At 50.4% G+C, this 17,301-nt stretch overlaps 1 protein-coding gene across 1 annotated transcript in view; it reads right to left on the bottom strand.

Annotated features, from left to right (window-relative positions):
* Positions 1–863: 863 nt before the first annotated feature.
* Positions 864–17,301, bottom strand: part of prdm6 (PR domain containing 6) — a 28,129-nt gene continuing 11,691 nt past the window's right edge. Inside the window, exons 3-7 of the mRNA XM_084690641.1 lie at positions 14,874–15,001; positions 13,021–13,145; positions 8,381–8,729; positions 3,329–3,505; positions 864–1,120 (exon numbers count right to left, since the gene is read on the bottom strand). Of these exons, the coding sequence (XP_084546767.1) occupies positions 1,006–1,120; positions 3,329–3,505; positions 8,381–8,729; positions 13,021–13,145; positions 14,874–15,001 (894 nt within the window). The 3' untranslated portion in view covers positions 864–1,005. The remainder of the gene's footprint in view (positions 1,121–3,328; positions 3,506–8,380; positions 8,730–13,020; positions 13,146–14,873; positions 15,002–17,301) is intronic.

Here is a 17,301-nt window from a genome sequence, read left to right as displayed (position 1 = left end):
TCTCAAATCAATTTTGTCCTGAAAAATGTCTTAAAAGCCATAAAAAATGGCTGGATGGAAAAATATCCATGAGCACAGTTCTCCAAACTAAACTGGAAAATTAAATAATTATAATCAAAGTGCCCGAGCATGAGAGCCATAGAAGGAGATAAATATAATTTAGATTTTTTTTTCTTTTTTTTTTCTTTTTTTTTTTTTTACAATTCCATACTGGTGGATAGTTTCTTCTTTAGCTGTGTCGAAGACATAACAGCCCTCTCCTAAACCCTTAAACCGCTCATCTGGTGCAATGTAGTACAAAGTTGTTCATCCACAACAGAGGTCTGTATGTCTGTCCCTCTCCTCCCTCCCTCCTCTCTTCTCTCCTCTCCTTCCTCTCTCCTCTCTCCTCTTCTCCTCCCTCCTCTCCTACCTCTCTCCTCCCTCCTTCCTCTCTCCTCTCCTCCTTCCTCCTCTTCTTCCTCTCTCCTCCCTCCTCTCTCCTCTCCTTCCTCTCTCCTCCCTCCCTCCTCTCCTCCCTCCTCCTTTCTCCTCTCCCAGACAGTCCTCTTCCCTTTGGTATCAGGTTACAAACAACGAGAAACAGAGACGTCAGACTACAGACAAGAGGAACATTTTTGGTATTTCAGGGTTCGTTTTTGGTCGTCTTTCTTCTGCAGCGCTCTCAGGGCCACGACTTCCCCAGTCATAAATAAATAACCCCATCCCCCCTCAGCATCCAGCCCCCCCCCTCCCCCCCTCCCCCCCCATCTCCCCTCAGCATCCAGCCCCCCCCCTCCCCCCCCCCCCCCCCACACCCCACCCCCCTCCTGTCCCATTCCCATCCTGGTCCTGTTCTTTGCCAGGATCAATGTCTCTGAACATCTTACTTATTTTATTACTGCTTTTGGTTTTCTGTTGCTGATTGGGGGGGGGGGTTCTCAGAGGAAATCTTTGGTTTTGCTTAAGTGTCCGTGACATTTAATCATGATTTTCCTTGCAGTTTAATTCCGGACAGTCAATCAGCTAATCCACCTCGATTGATTCGCTGCTCTCGTTGATGGGCTTGCACTCGTTGGGCATCCGCTGATGTCTGCTCAGCTGGGTCGCCTGGGTGAAGCTTCTGTCACAGCGCTCGCACCTGGACGCACACACACACACACAAGACACAAGGCTTAGATCGTGACTGAACACACACACACACACACACACACACAGAGACACAGCTCTTAGATCGCACCTGATCACACAACAGCACACAGGGCTTAGAGAGCGAGGGCAGGGCAGCTTGCTGCTCGTCACCTCATCTCTGCTTGGCCTAATGACCAGTGACACTCCAAAGTGGCGTGACTCCTGGAGGGGCAGGGGGCTGTAATTGGAGTCTGTTCCCCAGGCTGTGAGGGTGATGCTGGGGGAAGGCCTGAGCGTCTCCCTGCTTCTGGACCTGTCAATACTCCACCCCCCCCAGCCCAGCCCCGGCTTGATAAGGCGAGCATCTCTGTCACTTCCAATAGACAGAGAACAAAAAGAGATTTTCAGTGGGCCAGCCATCAAAAAAAGGGCTCCTCTCTCTCCGAATGTTGTGCTTAGCGGCCCAGAAAGCATTGCTGACACCCTGCCAGGTAGAGAGGAGGGGCTGCTAATTCACTTGACTGCTGGGGTTATAGGTGGGGGGGCGTTTTGCCCCCCCCCCCCCCCCCTGTGTTGTCGGTGACCTATCCATGTCAGTACATGATTACATGTCTCTGTCTGTACCCTGGTCACTTTATCCAACTCTGCACAGCCGGGAGTTTAATGTCTCTTAATGGGGCAGGTTAAACTGAGGGGAGACACAAGTTGGAGGAGCCGACGTGAAACAAACACACAAGTCAAACTACCCACTGGACAGAAAAGATGCAGACCACAACACTATTCTCCTTTAGCGATGTTTTGCAAGACAGAGAGAGAGAGAAAAAGAGATTTCAGCATTCCGTCTTTGACAAACGGAAAATGCCAGCTCTAATCTGTCAAGCATATCAGCTCAATGGGAATAACTCGGAGGCTATTGATTGGATAGTGATTTCGGCGGTGTATTCATTAATGTGTGAGTGTGTCTCTTTCTCCGAGGAGGCTCTGAAGTACTGATGACACGCCTGAACACCAAGCATGCTGGGATATCTCTGATCGCTGATTAGATGGATGATTTGTTACTGGATTACTGTGGCTCCTTCCAGACATCTTTTATCACCTCTACCCTCTCTCTTTCCCTCCCTCCTCCCCTCCTCCTTTCTCTCCCCCTCTCTGCTGACCCTACAAGTGTGGGATGGGGTAGGCGGGGGCGGGGGAGGCGTCTATTGTCCATGTTGATGGGGTGACAGCCCGGGCCACAGCAGGGGTCAATCTCATCCTTGTGTCTCTCCTTGAAGTCAAGTCTCAGATCTAATGAAGTATCAGGGCCGTTGCCCCAGGACCTCCCTGCAGGCTGGCAGCGCTGGTAAAAGACATGATGACATGCTGCACGCATTTAAATTGATGTTGTGACGATCGTTAACTCGGCAGCATGGTCGCTGACTGACACACGGGCCGGCCCGGACGCAGCGCGGCCTACTGTGAACACAGACAGCAGTAGCTGTGGTCTATCACGGCCTAGGGTGAACACAGACAGCAGTAGCTGTGGTCTATCACAGCCTAGTGTGAACACAGACAGCACTAGCTGTGGTCTATCACAGCCTAGTGTGAACACAGACAGCACTAGCTGTGGTCTATCACAGCCTAGTGTGAACACAGACAGCAGTAGCTGTGGTCTATCACAGCCTAGTGTGAACACAGACAGCACTAGCTGTGGTCTATCACAGCCTAGTGTGAACACAGACAGCACTAGCTGTGGTCTATCACAGCCTAGTGTGAACACAGACAGCACTAGCTGTGGTCTATCACAGCCTAGTGTGAACACAGACAGCACTAGCTGTGGTCTATCACAGCCTAGTGTGAACACAGACAGCAGTAGCTGTGGTCTATCACGGCCTAGTGTGAACACAGACAGCAGTAGCTGTGGTCTATCACGGCCTAGTGTGAACACAGACAGCAGTAGCTGTGGTCTACCTCAGCCTAGTGTGAACACAGACAGCAGTAGCTGTGGTCTATCACGGCTGGGACTGCTTCTCAGGTGTGTGCTGCGAGTGCGGACTTGTCGAGGTTGACTCAACGTAAAACAATTGACGTTGGAAAAAAACCTCAAAAGTATTTTTAAACCGAAACATTAAGACAGTTTCCCCTGAGGCGGAGGTGCTGGTGTGTCTAGCTACAGGCTGGCTGCAGCCTCTCTCTGTGATGGAGGGGAGAGGAAGTGGAGGTACTCACTGTTACTTACTTGAAAGGCTTCTCCCCGGTGTGTGTGCGGATGTGGTTGTTGAGCGTGGTGGCGCCGGCAAACGCCCGCCCGCAGTAGCCGCACTTGAACGGCCGGTCGCTGGAGTGTGTGACCACGTGGTTACGGAGCTCCGAGGGCTGGGAGAAGGACTGGGAACAGTGGCCGCACTGGTACGGTCTGCAGAGACGCGCACACACACATGCACACAAACACACACACATGCACACAAACACACACACATGCACACAAACACACACACACGTGCACACACACACACACAAAGGGTAGAAGGAGTTAGAGGTCTGTAAACACACACACACACACACACACACACAGGTCAGAGGGAAACGGACACTACACTCCCGTTGCTATGGCAGCATGACCCTCATCAACAATGTGTGCCTAGTTCATGACTTGGCCATCTATCACTGTGTGCGCGTGTGTGTTTGTGTGTGTGTGTGTGTGAAGGTAAGATAAGATCCACAGAGACAATCAGTGTGTATTTATATATAATGCAGGTGTGTGCATATATGTTTGTGATAGAGATTGTGAGAAAGTGTCTACTGTATGTGTGTTTGTGTCGCTATGTGTGTGTGTGTAAGAGTGTGTGTTAGGGTCTGGAGACTGTCCTGATGGGCTTCAGTCCCAGCAGTCTGTCCTGATGGGCTCCAGGCCCAGCAGACTGTCCTGATGGGCTTCAGTCCCAGCAGTCTGTCCTGATGGGCTCCAGGCCCAGCAGACTGTCCTGATGGGCTTCAGTCCCAGCAGTCTGTCCTGATGGGCTCCAGGCCCAGCAGACTGTCCTGATGGGCTCTAGGCCCAGCAGACTGTCCTGATGGGCTCCAGGCCCAGCAGTCTGTCCTGATGGGCTTCAGTCCCAGCAGTCTGTCCTGATGGGCTCCAGGCCCAGCAGACTGTCCTGATGGGCTTCAGTCCCAGCAGTCTGTCCTGATGGGCTCTAGGCCCAGCAGACTGTCCTGATGGGCTCCAGGCCCAGCAGTCTGTCCCGATGGGCTCCAGGCCCAGCAGTCTGTCCTGATGGGCTCCAGGCCCAGCAGACTGTCCTGATGGGCTTCAGTCCCAGCAGTCTGTCCTGATGGGCTCCAGGCCCAGCAGACTGTCCTGATGGGCTCCAGGCCCAGCAGTCTGTCCTGATGGGCTCTAGGCCCAGCAGACTGTCCTGATGGGCTCCAGGCCCAGCAGTCTGTCCTGATGGGCTTCAGTCCCAGCAGTCTGTCCTGATGGGCTCCAGGCCCAGCAGACTGTCCTGATGGGCTTCAGTCCCAGCAGTCTGTCCTGATGGGCTCTAGGCCCAGCAGACTGTCCTGATGGGCTCTAGGCCCAGCAGTCTGTCCTGATGGGCTCCAGGCCCAGCAGTCTGTCCTGATGGGCTCCAGGCCCAGCAGTCTGTCCCGATGGGCTCCAGGCCCAGCAGTCTGTCCTGATGGGCTCCAGGCCCAGCAGACTGTCCTGATGGGCTTCAGTCCCAGCAGTCTGTCCTGATGGGCTCCAGGCCCAGCAGACTGTCCTGATGGGCTCCAGGCCCAGCAGTCTGTCCTGATGGGCTCCAGGCCCAGCAGTCTGTCCCGATGGGCTCCAGGCCCAGCAGTCTGTCCTGATGGGCTCCAGGCCCAGCAGACTGTCCTGATGGGCTCCAGGCCCAGCAGGGCCACAGTCAGATGGTTCCCTGTTAAGCAGCCGATCTGAAGACAGAGCATTCTGGCTGAGCAGGGAAGCACTGCTTCAGAATGATCACACTAATGACTGTTCAACTGTTCCATCAATCACACACGGCCTTCAGAGAGAGGGGGGCTCCAGGGAACGCACGCACATGCACGCACGCACGCACTCACACACACACACCATGCACTCACACACACACACACACACACAAATTACTCCAAATTACACAAATTACTCCACTTAATAAAAGACAATAACAATCCCATCAGTGAGGGATGTTTCTGCTCTGAGAGAAACTTAGAGAAACACACAGGAGGAGAGGAGGAGCAAACTCTCCTGTTCACACACACACACACACACACACACACACACACACACACACACACACACACACACACACACACACACACAGATAAGGGAGAGAGATTGGTCCATGAATCCCACCCTACAGGGGCTCAGCTGTGTGGCAACGGTAAAATAAACTCAACACAAAACAATAACGAAGCCAAACAGAAGAAGAACAACGTAAAAATAAGGAAGTAAAAACAGTAGAAAGTGTAATAAAATCGAAAAATTCTCACTCCCAGTTTTCCAACCGGAGCATCGGTGTTGTGGGGGCAGGGCCCATCTATCACCCAGGTCTATAAGGCCGGCCGGGTGACTAAGACCACTACTTACTTGGAGGTTTTTCTGTGCGGAGCTGCATTGATTGGGAGCTGCGGGAGGTGATAAATGTGTGGATATTATTTATTAGGCCGTCGCAGGCTGATTAATGCCTGGTTATTGTTTATTAGCTACAGAGCTTTAGAGAGAAAGAGAGAGTCCTGTAGATAAACACCTCCATCACACACACACACACACACACACACACTGTGTAGTACACACACACATAAACACAAACTAACGGTGGTGCTCTAGGACAATGAGCCTCCATACATTACACCTCTCTCTCTCACACACGGAATACTGATATGTCATCTTCATTTATGTCGTATTGTATAATTAACCCATTCATGCTCTTAAGTTTCAATAAACATCAAACTATTTATTCACTGCAGTCAAAGCTGCTGATAGCTATTACTGAATTGCTAGTAGACATGCTAATGTTCATACTGCATGAAACAAACAGGCAGAGGAGAGGACTCTCTGTGTCTGGAAGGAGAAGGCTTCTGGGACGTTCCACAGATAAATCACTGGTTTGACCACGTCAATACAGAGCCAATGATCCGCAGAATCCCTCCCAGCGACATATTTACACCGCGCTCTCAGAAGCATCCTCCCCAGCACATCGACCACACTATTAAAATCTAGTGTTGAGATAATGCCCCACTCACGGGCCAATCGCGGTCATCATAAAAGGGCGGGACAGCGGCTGAAAGCCAATGGGTGCGTGTGGATCTCAGTCGGTGATCTCCACACTCGGCCCGTGGAGCGCTGGGATGTTGATGAAACAGCTCGACGGAGCTGGAACACCCAACTCCCACAGGTCCAACGCCTTGCATCAAACACGTGCGACTAAAGACACCCAACCTACGAGGCGTCCGGGGTGTTTAGGAGCGGACATGGGCCTGAGTGTGGACACAGCTCCAGAGGTCATACAGGACGCACTAAGGCCTGATGGCATTAACAGTATTATTCAAGTATGGAAGTGTTCATTACTGGGGTAGAAGACAGTCTGTGCTACCCACGACCACTGCGGCCCCTCCTGCCACCCTCATACAGGTCATCCCTGTCGCCCTGGAAACATAGAAACACAACTTGAGCCCCCCCGGTTTCCCCGCCCCACATTCAGCTTGTCTCATAACAAACATGGCTCCCCTTTTCTGGGTAAACGTAAGACAGGGATATCCAGTGTCTGTATTTGCTGTTCTGCGAAATTATGTAATGTTACACAGCGAAGATATTTCTGATGTCTAGCGAAAGTGCAAAGTCATACAACGAGTAGTTTAAAACCAGCTTGTCTGTAGCTGTGCGAAACTCATCTGGATCAAGTCAGAAAACGTATATAGTTAACGTACACAGAATGAAAAGAAAAAAGCATTCCGGGCATCCTGGCGTGATCGACTGTCCTATCACAAGGAGGTTTCTTCAAAGCTGACAGACATGTTTGAAGAGACCGGGGGAGGTGGGGAAAAAGGAAGAAAAACGTCCCTCCTTTGTGGAGGAGAACCTCGGCACATACAGTCAGCAAATACAGACCATCCCAAAGGATTTTCAGCGCTGAGTTACAACCGTAATTCATCTTTGCCCCAAATGTACATATAAACTAAACATCAATAAATATGTATAAGGCCCAGTGCAGTGAAGCAGGGGCAGTGAGGGGCTTTATAAACAGATGCATCGGGTCATTTACCAGGCAGGATGCCTGACCATCCACACTTCCACACACCCCGATTCCCTTGTTCAGCTAAATTTGATCTGCACCCCAGGGTCATAAAGTTGAGTATTGACAAGCACTCACATTGACTCCAACTCCAGGGTATCCAGGCCACATTTTTCTTCAGTATGAATATTAGTTTATTGAATAAGTGGCATCTGTTTTCCTGTGTGTCACCGTTGGCCTAGGTATTTCTCCCTGACATCTCAAGCTGATTTATAGGCCTGTATGCTCTGAGGAAAAATAGAGCTAAGCAAAAAATTTCCAATACATCCCCCCCACGCCGTATTTAATTAAGTTGGGAGATGTTGCACACTGGGTTTGAACCCTGGGAACAGAAAGACCCAAGACACAGAGAGAGAGAGGAAGAAATAGATACAATAATGACAGAGAGAGGGGGAGAGGGAGAGAGGCAGACCAGGAGACCCAGAAAGAGGGAGGAGAGAGAGAGAGAGAGAGAGAGAGAGAGAGAGAGAGAGAGAGAGAGGGAGGGAGGAAGAGAGAGAGAGAAAGAGAGGGAGAGAGAGAGAGAGAGACAGAGAGAGAGAAAGAGAGACAGAGAGACAGAGAGAGAGAGAGAGAGAGAGAGAGAAAGAGAGGGAGAGAGAGAGAGAGAGACAGAGAGAGAGAAAGAGAGAAAGAGAGAAAGAGAGGGAGAGAGAGAGAGAGAGAGAGAGAGAGAGAGAGAGAGAGAGAGAGAGAGAGAGAGAGAGAAAGAGAGAGAGAGAGAGAGAGAGAGAGAGAGACAGAGAGAGACAGAGAGAGAGAGAGAGAGAGAGAGAGAGAGAGAGAGAGAGAGAGAGAGAGAGAGAGAGAGAGAGAGAAAGAGAGGGAGGGAGTCATGTAGCAGGAGTGGCAACCTCCCACACAGCATGAGTGGCGTTATTTCAGTTATTCAGGTGTTGAGCACAATAAAGTAAGAGTAGAGCACAGCGTAGCACAGTCCAACAGAGGGACAACGCTTGCCAGGGACGTCCACTCGGTCCTCTTACCTGTCGGGGTTCTGCGTGCAGACGTGCATCTGCAGCAGGATCCTCTGGGTGAACGTCTTGAAGCACTGGCCGCACTTCCACAGGTGCCAGTCGCTGAACTCTGTGCTGAGCTGGGAGGTGGACGTGGGGCTTGCGAGGACACGCTGGTTCTTGGAGCCCAGCTGGCCGAACCCGCCGGGGTCGGCATGGCCGGCCTTGTCCATCATGGAGAAGCCCCTGGAGGCGCAGGGGGAGTGGGGGAACACCATGGAGCGCAGGAGGGAGGAGGGAGGGGGCTTGCCCGTCTTGCTGAAGGGCTGCAGGTTCTCCTGCCTGGACATGGCCTCCACCACACTAGCAGGCACGTTTACTGGAGGGGAGGAGGAAGAATCTCAAGATGTCTGCCGTGGTCAAAAACATGGATCTTTTCTAACCGTATACAGCAGTGAGCAAAAGTTTTTTTTTTTTTTTATCCTCAAACTAACAAAACAAAACGAATGCAATGAAAAGACTAAACAAACATTTTCTCAACATTGCACTTTTACACTGCCACACACAGAATACAGAAATATATATTAATACATATAATATTGTTCATGGGTTCATTGTTCATCGTGGGTGCTTAATACCTTTGCACAATTCTGTATTTAATTTGTACTTTTATCCAAATATGGTGGCTGCGATCTCTTTCATCACCACAGATAGTCAGACACTGCAGACAGGAGAACTAAATTATGACGCTGGAACATTTCGGAAATTGACGCGAGTTTGAACTTGTTGGGCTGAATGTTTGACAAATATGACCAGCTACATGTTTTAGTTCATGTCAGGATGGATGTTTACTTAATAAAGAAAACCATGCTCACGAAAAGTCGTTGCCAATGTACAGTACTTAACCCAGACATTTGCTGTGATGTCGACTGAACTGTACACATCATAATTGCAGCCCATCCTTCATCATTTCACCTCTGCCAGAGCCAACAGGCTGGATTGATCTACCACAAATATGATGTGGAGATAATGATGCCATTTATAAGTTCCCCCAGGGTAGATATTGACATATGCATTATAACTCTCTTGCAAATGCTCCATTCGTTGAGCAACAAACATTATGTAAACAAACATTTGTCAATATTGTTTTGGCCCAATGGAAGATACATCATTCAAATGTAGGAATTATGTATGTTTATTTCAATGAAACAGTGCAGTGAAAGCTTTCTTCATAGTTGAGATGAAGAATGCATGAGTGTTGTTAAATAGGTCTCAAGTCTTTATTGAAACATACTGTCACAGACAAAACTCCCTCTCTCTCTCCCTCTCTCTCTCCATCTCCCCAATCACCTTCTATTTCATCCTCCATCTCCCCCTCTCCCTCTCCCTCTCCCTCTCCCTCTCCCTCTCCCTCTCCCTCTCCCTCTCCCTCTCTCTCTTTCTCTCTCTCTTTCTCCCTCCCTCCCTCCCTCCCTCCCTCCCTCCCTCCCTCCCTCCCTCCCTCCCTCCCTCCCTCCCTCCCTCCCTCCCTCTCTCTCTCTCCCTCTCTGCCTCTCTCCCTCTCTCCCTCTCTCTCTCCCTCTCTCCCCCCCCCCTCTCTCTCTCTCTCTCTCCATCCATCTCTCCCTCCCCTCTCCATCTCAGTCAGAGACCAGCAGACCTGCAGACCCTCTCTGAGTTTTGAGCAGAAACATCTTCATGCGGCAGCCTCTCCTTGTTGTTATAAGAAACACATGATGCTCCCCGACGTTCTCAATAACGGCCCCAGAACAGCCCGGGCCGCGATAACTCATCCACGACCAACCACATCCCACATTCCTGCTATTGCAACATGCTGTGTACAAAAACACAGATTTAGCAGGCGGTAACGTGATACATGTGAGACTAAGGCTGGCTCTTTCTCTTCGCATGAAGACAACAGGGATGTAGAGTAATCAAAAGGAAATTCTGTATTCCTGGGCAGAGTTTGGACAGAGAGTGCTGCGGATCATCAGGAGGAGCGAGTCGGATTCAAAGGAACTTGTGTAAATGGATGACAACAACGTTCGAGAGATCAACCAATCAAAGCCTCCCGGCAAGCATCATCAACCAATTATAAAAGCCAGACTCTGTGTACTTAACCAATTGCAGCTAAGCTTCCATTCTCCACCCTTCTTGCCAAGCCCCAGACTTACATTTACATTTAGTCATTTAGCAGACGCTCTTATCCAGAGCGACTTACAGTAAGTACAGGGACATTCCCCCCAAAGCAGGTCGGTTGAAGTGCCTTGCCCAAGGACACAACGTAATTTGCCACGGCCGAAAATCTAACCAGCAACCTTCTGATTAACAGCCCGATTCCCTAACCGCTCAGCCATCTGACATGGGCAAAGAACTCAGAAAAGATGATGGGTTTAGGCAAAATGGAGGAAGTGCATCTTCTACCAACGTGTGCAGGCATTCAGCCACCTATGTGGACGCTGTGAGCTGGTTCCACAAGTAGAGAACAGGCCTGGTCTGCAGGGCAGAGAGCACACAGTTCTCCCGTGTTTCACTAACAAACAGATTCCCTGTTTAAACCATGCAAGACCTCAGAGCGCTGATGGAGACTCTGACCAACCAGGCTATCACGCTCGCCCTCTTCCCTCTCACCACTCTCCTCTCTACCAGGCTATCACGCTCGCCCTCTTCCCTCTCACCGCTCTCCTCTCTACCAGGCTATCACGCTCGCCCTCTTCCCTCTCACCGCTCTCCTCTCTACCAGGCTATCACGCTCGCCCTCTTCCCTCTCACCGCTCTCCTCTCTACCAGGCTATCACGCTCGCCCTCTTCCCTCTCACCGCTCTCCTCTCTACCAGGCTATCACGCTCGCCCTCTTCCCTCTCACCCCTCTCCTCTCTACCAGGCTATCACGCTCGCCCTCTTCCCTCTCGTCGATCTCCTCTCTGCCACGTTGTCTACGGTTACAATACTGTATCTATCAAAGTTCTACTGTACTCTACTCTGAAAAACAGTTTATATGAAAAAAGGCACTTGTCTAAACAGGGAGTCAAACTGGACTAGAGTAATAAAATGTAGAACATGTAAACACCAAGCTGTCAGGGCCTGTGGCTGGGCCAAGACCTCCCTGGCCTGGGACGACATCACAACACTCCTCAAGACCCAGCCAGGACAGAGGCAGGATAGAGTCAGGACAGAGGCACTGTAGAGGCAGTATAGAGTCAGGACCCAGCCAGGACAGAGGCAGGATAGAGTCAGGACAGAGGCACTGTAGAGGCAGTATAGAGTCAGGACCCAGCCAGGACAGAGGCAGGATAGAGTCAGGACAGAGGCACTGTAGAGGCAGTATAGAGTCAGGACCCAGCCAGGACAGAGGCAGTGTAGAGTCAGGACAGAGACACTGTAGAGGCAGTATAGAGTCAGGACCCAGCCAGGACAAAGGCATGACAGAGGCAGGACAGAGCCAGTATAGAGGCAGTATAGAGTCAGGACCCAGCCAGGACAGAGTCAGTATAGAGTCAGGACCCAGCCAGGACAGAGGCAGTATAGAGTCAGGACTCAGCCAGGACAAATGCTCAAAGTCTCTGAAAGGCTGTTCTCAAAGGCTGGGATGGGAAGACAGGTAGACAAACACCAGGAGGACGAAAGGCCGGATAGACCATAAGAGAGGAAGGCAGGAACACGAGTACAAGCTGGAGAGACCATGAGAGAAGAGGGCAGGAACACAAGTACAAGCTGGAGAGAACATGAGAGGAGGGCAGGAACACAAGTACAAGCTGGAGAGATCGTGAGAGAGGAGGGCAGGAACACGAGTACAAGCTGGAGAGACCATGAGAGAGGAGGGCAGGAACACGAGTGCAAGCTGGAGAGACCATGAGAGAGGAGGGCAGGAACACGAGTACAAGACGGAGGTGTTGAAAACCTCAAGCTGCTTGGTACCTTCTAGGGACCAGAAGCTAAAGACCAACATCACGTCATCAGTTTGATGTTTCTATGTTTAACGTCCCGCAAAGTGAAAAAGAGAATTTCTCTCCCGCTTTTAACTGGCCATGGTTGTCGGTACCAGACATATAAATCACACCAGGATGACGTAAAGAGACGAATATTTACACCAATTATTACTGTGTCTGAGGTGCCACACTGTCGTAGAAATATTTACCCTCAAATCCAAATGACTGCATTTTCCATGGAGGACACAGGTCAGACAGTTCTGTTATATTGGCTTGTGTCCGGCTCCGCCACACAGTAAACCTTACGCTGCCTCTTAGTTGTGTGACGTTTTATGGAAGCCATCCTTGAGCAGACTTGGTCACGAGAGAGAGATTCCAAACCTCTGCAACGCTGGTAAATCACTCCAGTGTTGTATTATGACAGCAGTCATGTTTGGCTGGCTGGATGTCTATCTGCTTACTCCTTCGGACAGTTGAAATTAAATCGCACCAGCCGCCTGCCAACTCAAGGGCCCAAGACAGTAGCGTTGCTTGCCGGGAGGCAGTAAGTACATTGAATAAATGTGTGTGTGGGCTGTATGCATAACAAGCGTTTCCGATGCAGTGTAAGTGAGACAGATGTAACAATGAAACAAATGACATGAACAAAAGAAAAGGAAGATGGCTTTGCTAGTGCGTTTATAGAACGAGAGGTCCGTGTTGACCAGACGAAGAGGAGAGGAAAAAAAAGGAGTTTCTTACGGTTCTCGTCCTGGGCGATGCACTGGAGCGGTATGCCAAAGAAGGAGGTGTAGCTGTCGTTGTACCAGACCAGCAGCTCCGTTCCCCGGGGGATGTCCATGCAGGCACGGTAGAATATACAGGACCTGCACAGCACACACAGCACAATCACCACACGCTTAATGCCAGCGCGCAGGCATCGCTAAATCCAGGCAGCCGTCTTTAATCAGATCGCGGAACTCATCGTCAAAATAGACATTCTCGTGCTCACCACCACAAAAAGAACACAAAACGTTTGACAGACCAAGTAGGAATGTCATGGTTGTCAATGCCATTAGTAATTTAACCTACCAGTTACTGTATATTCATGTTGTCAAGACTTAAAAGTGGACAAAGTGGTCGCTAGTAAACAAAACTTGAGTAACGCACACAGCATGTCATAGAACAGGCCCACCCGTATCCTAAAAATACCTGACAGGATTCATGGAGGTAAGACTCTGAGGCAGTGAGGCACTACTGAGTCAGTGAGGCACTAGTGAGTCAGTGCAGGTCAAGCCCAGGTGAGGGCGACCCTCCCGATGTCTGTTCTGTCTCCCTAACCGCAGCGCCCTCAAGCTGGCATTCCAGACATCTGTCACATTATCGCCGCAGCATCAGCATTACAGAGAAAGAAACAGTTTATAAACGGACAAGAAAAAAAAACGTTTCTCCCGCTTCGGGTCTCAGCAAAGCTGCTGAAGCCTGTGAACTTTATTAATTCTTTCCACTGGGACGTAAAAATAAAGCATAGACAAGACTTATAAATCAAACACATCTCATAAGCTGAGAAAAGGCACCAAAGAGTACCATGTATTTATAAAAACACGGGTATACCATGTATTTTATACCCTTGCTACGTTCCTTCACTCGGCTGAGCCTCACCTAACATAAACATGGGGTCACACAAATAATGACTGGCTCTGTATGAGCGGCCAGGCTGCTGAGGGACGGCTGTTTGCTGAGCGATGGGTGGTCTCACACACTTAGAGCCGACCCTGGAACACTGTAAATGTACACCCTTCCTCGCAAGCCTACTGCTCACACTAACACACAGGAGCTCATGTACACACACACACACACACACACACCAGAGCATGCATGCATCCACACACACAGGAACATGTGCACACACACAGTCGCGCACGCACGCACGCACACACACATAAACACAAACTCTCAGCTCAGCCGAAGCACATCAAAGGGATTTCTGAGCGTTGTGGATAATATTTCCCTTGCTGACATGTATGTGGTGTTGTGGTTGGATGACTCATAAAAGACAGAGGCAGGACGTCCTAGCAAGGGGGGGGGTCTGTGAAGGGGGAGGGAGGGGGCTGTGAAGGGGGGGGGGTCTGTGAGGGGGAGAGGGAGTTGGGGGGGCCAGCCGAGCGTATGCCAGAGGACGTTATTGTCAGAGCAGAACCCAAACAGGCCGTGCGGAGCCGATCAATCATGGGCTGCTTTGAAGAGAATTCCAGTTAGATACAGCAAATCATAACAGGAGGAATGCAAACCAGCTGACATCTGACTGGATGACATCCCCTGTGCTGCTTCTGCAGGGGAACACTGGAGAGCGCGTGTGCGTGTGTGTGTGTGTGTGTGCACGAACACGTGCATGTGTGTTTATATCCTGGACTGTAGCCAACAGGAGAGGATCAGGAGAAAGATGATCTCTAAGTACACTACTCAAGATTACACACATTGCCAAAGTTACAAAAGGCTTTCAAAGGGATACGGCTCAATTGGGTTCAGTATTCTTGGAGTGAGCTATATCTTTAGGTTCTCCAGTGTTCCGGTTCTAGCGTGTAGCGTTCTGTGGTAAACCTCCGTGGCCTCACCTGTACTGGACGACCATCATGTTCTGCTCTCCACAGTGCCGGGCGCAGCGGATGTACCTCATCCAGCTGGACTTGCTGGGCTCGTTGCCGTCGATAAAGTGCTGTAGCGTTCCCTCCTGGTCGTAGATCTGGAACGTAGCGAGGAGAGAAGCGATTATGGACACGTTAGACCAAGAGGACGTGTTCCTGGTTCCAAGGCAACATTTAGGCCATGAACTACTTTCATGTACATGACCTCGGATGCATGATTAATACTGTTGTTGGGGTATCAACGTCATAATAACACTGAATCACCTTGACAAAGTATTGCCACGGTAACTGTGATCACAGTCTATGATCAAGGCGTAAAACTGTGAAAGGAGGAGGCAATTTGAGCAAAAAGAAAACACGTTTTTTTTTTTTTTTTACAAAACCTATTTTAGCCTCGAAAAGACCTTCTCGACAGCAGACCACAAACGTGTTTGTCAGGCTTTGGCCCTCCCCTCCAGCCCCCTGTCTGTCCCATGCCGTCCCTGCCCAGCCCAGCGGAGCGTGGGGGGGATCCAAGCCTGACCACCGTCTCCCTGGATGAGATTCTCAACCCTGTTAACCTCCAGCCAAGCTCACACATCTAGTTTGTCTGCTGTGATCTCCTCTCTGCGCCCCGGTGACCCCTCCCCCGCCCTCTCCTCTTCCCCACGCTCTCTCTCTTCCCCTCCACACTCTCTCCATCTCCATCCATCCCCCCGTCCTCACTCCATTCTCCCTCCCTCTCAGTCTCCTCCTCCCTCATCTCCAGCCCCCTCCTCCCAGGGAGCTGGTTCCAGGATGACAGCATGACAGAGTACTCAGGACAGTGCTTACACTAGACCTGGGTGTTAGACAGAGCGGGACATGTCTTTCTTGTGGTTTATCTGCACTAACACATCCCCCTTCATCCCCCTTCAGGGCAGACAGAGAGCAGAGGTCTGGACACTGCTGCTGCTAGGTGCTGTCTGGCGTGGGAAAGAGTTGCAACGCAAAGACACAAATAATCGAACACGTGTACACATTCCAGTGCTAATATTCTGTTAGGATTTTTTGTGAGTAAAAAAAAAAGAAGAAAAAGAAACAAGATAGCACATTCTGAGAATGTTATAGGTGTTATGGAGCATCTAAAATCCAGCCTTCAGCCTCTAACTTCGAGCTTCCAGCCTCTAACCTCCAGCCCACAGCCTCTTACCTCCAGCTCCCAGACTCTAACGTCCAGCTCCAAGCCTCTAACCTCCAGCTCCCAGCCTCTAACCCCCAGCTCCCAGCCTCTAACCTCCAGCCCCCAGCCTCTAACTTCCAGCTCCCAGCCTCTAACCTCCAGCCCACAGCCTCTAACTTCCAGCTCCCAGCCTCTAACCTCCAGCTCCCAGCCTCTAACCTCCAGCTCCCAGCCTCTAACCTCCAGTCCACAGCCTCTAACCTCCAGCTCCCAGCCTCTAACCTCCAGCCCACAGCCTCTAACCTCCAGCCCACAGCCTCTAACTCCCGGCCTCCATTCCAACTTAATGGCATCTGAGAGCGCAAGAGGCTGTTCTACAAACAATTTGGAGAAATAAAGTTCTCTCCTTTCAGCCCGTCTCTCTCATACAGAAATACTGCTGTTTCTGATCTGGTCTTCTTCGGAATCTCCCTCCCAGCTGGAGGACAGCTCGCCGTGTTTACAGAAAACCATATTTATGTTGATGTTTCTGAAGCTTCCTCGGGGTCCAGATCTCCAGATCTTGTTCTGAGAGCCTCCGGTTCTCCGAAAGGGTTCTGGGAGGGCCGGGTTCTCCAAGGGTTCTAAGTGTGATGGATGGTTCTGGCATGTGTCCTGCTGTCTGGGCACCTGGGTCTGGGGTCATGTTCCTCTGAGCCGTGCTATCGGGGGGGGGGGAAACCCATGGAGAACGTCAGGGTTGTTGTGGGAGTCGTTGCTGCTCTGTAAACAGATGAGTGTATCACTGCTGCTTTTAAGTGGCGCTCGACCTCAGCTGCTTCTGGACTTTCCTAATGCGCTTTTCATGACACAGGATCATGTGTCTGTTCATGACACAGGATCATACTGAGATGTTGACCAGATATACAAGAACCCTGGTGATTGGTATGATAGTGTGCTTGGTATAATTTTGTCCTAATTTCATGCTCTCTTTATACAGCCCATAACACAATAATTGAATTCATAGTGCATAGTGTATACAGTAAAGGCATAGCACTGAACAGTCCAGGCCATAGAGTATAGTACAGGATCTAACATTCCAGTACAGCACCACACAGCTGAGTACAGCTCAGTGTCGTGCAGCTCAGTACACATGGAAATCCCCAGCTTCCTCCTCAACATGTAATATACAAGGAGCCGGACAGAAAACCCTGCCAGATTGATAGCCATCGTGCAGACAGTAGACACACACACGCGCGCACACACAGTGTATGTGTA

The sequence above is a fragment of the Hypomesus nipponensis genome, chromosome 24 (assembly GCF_054491055.1).
Source record: "Hypomesus nipponensis isolate SF chromosome 24, ASM5449105v1, whole genome shotgun sequence".
NCBI lineage: Eukaryota > Metazoa > Chordata > Actinopteri > Osmeriformes > Osmeridae > Hypomesus > Hypomesus nipponensis.
This window is presented reverse-complemented; position numbering and strand designations above follow the sequence as displayed.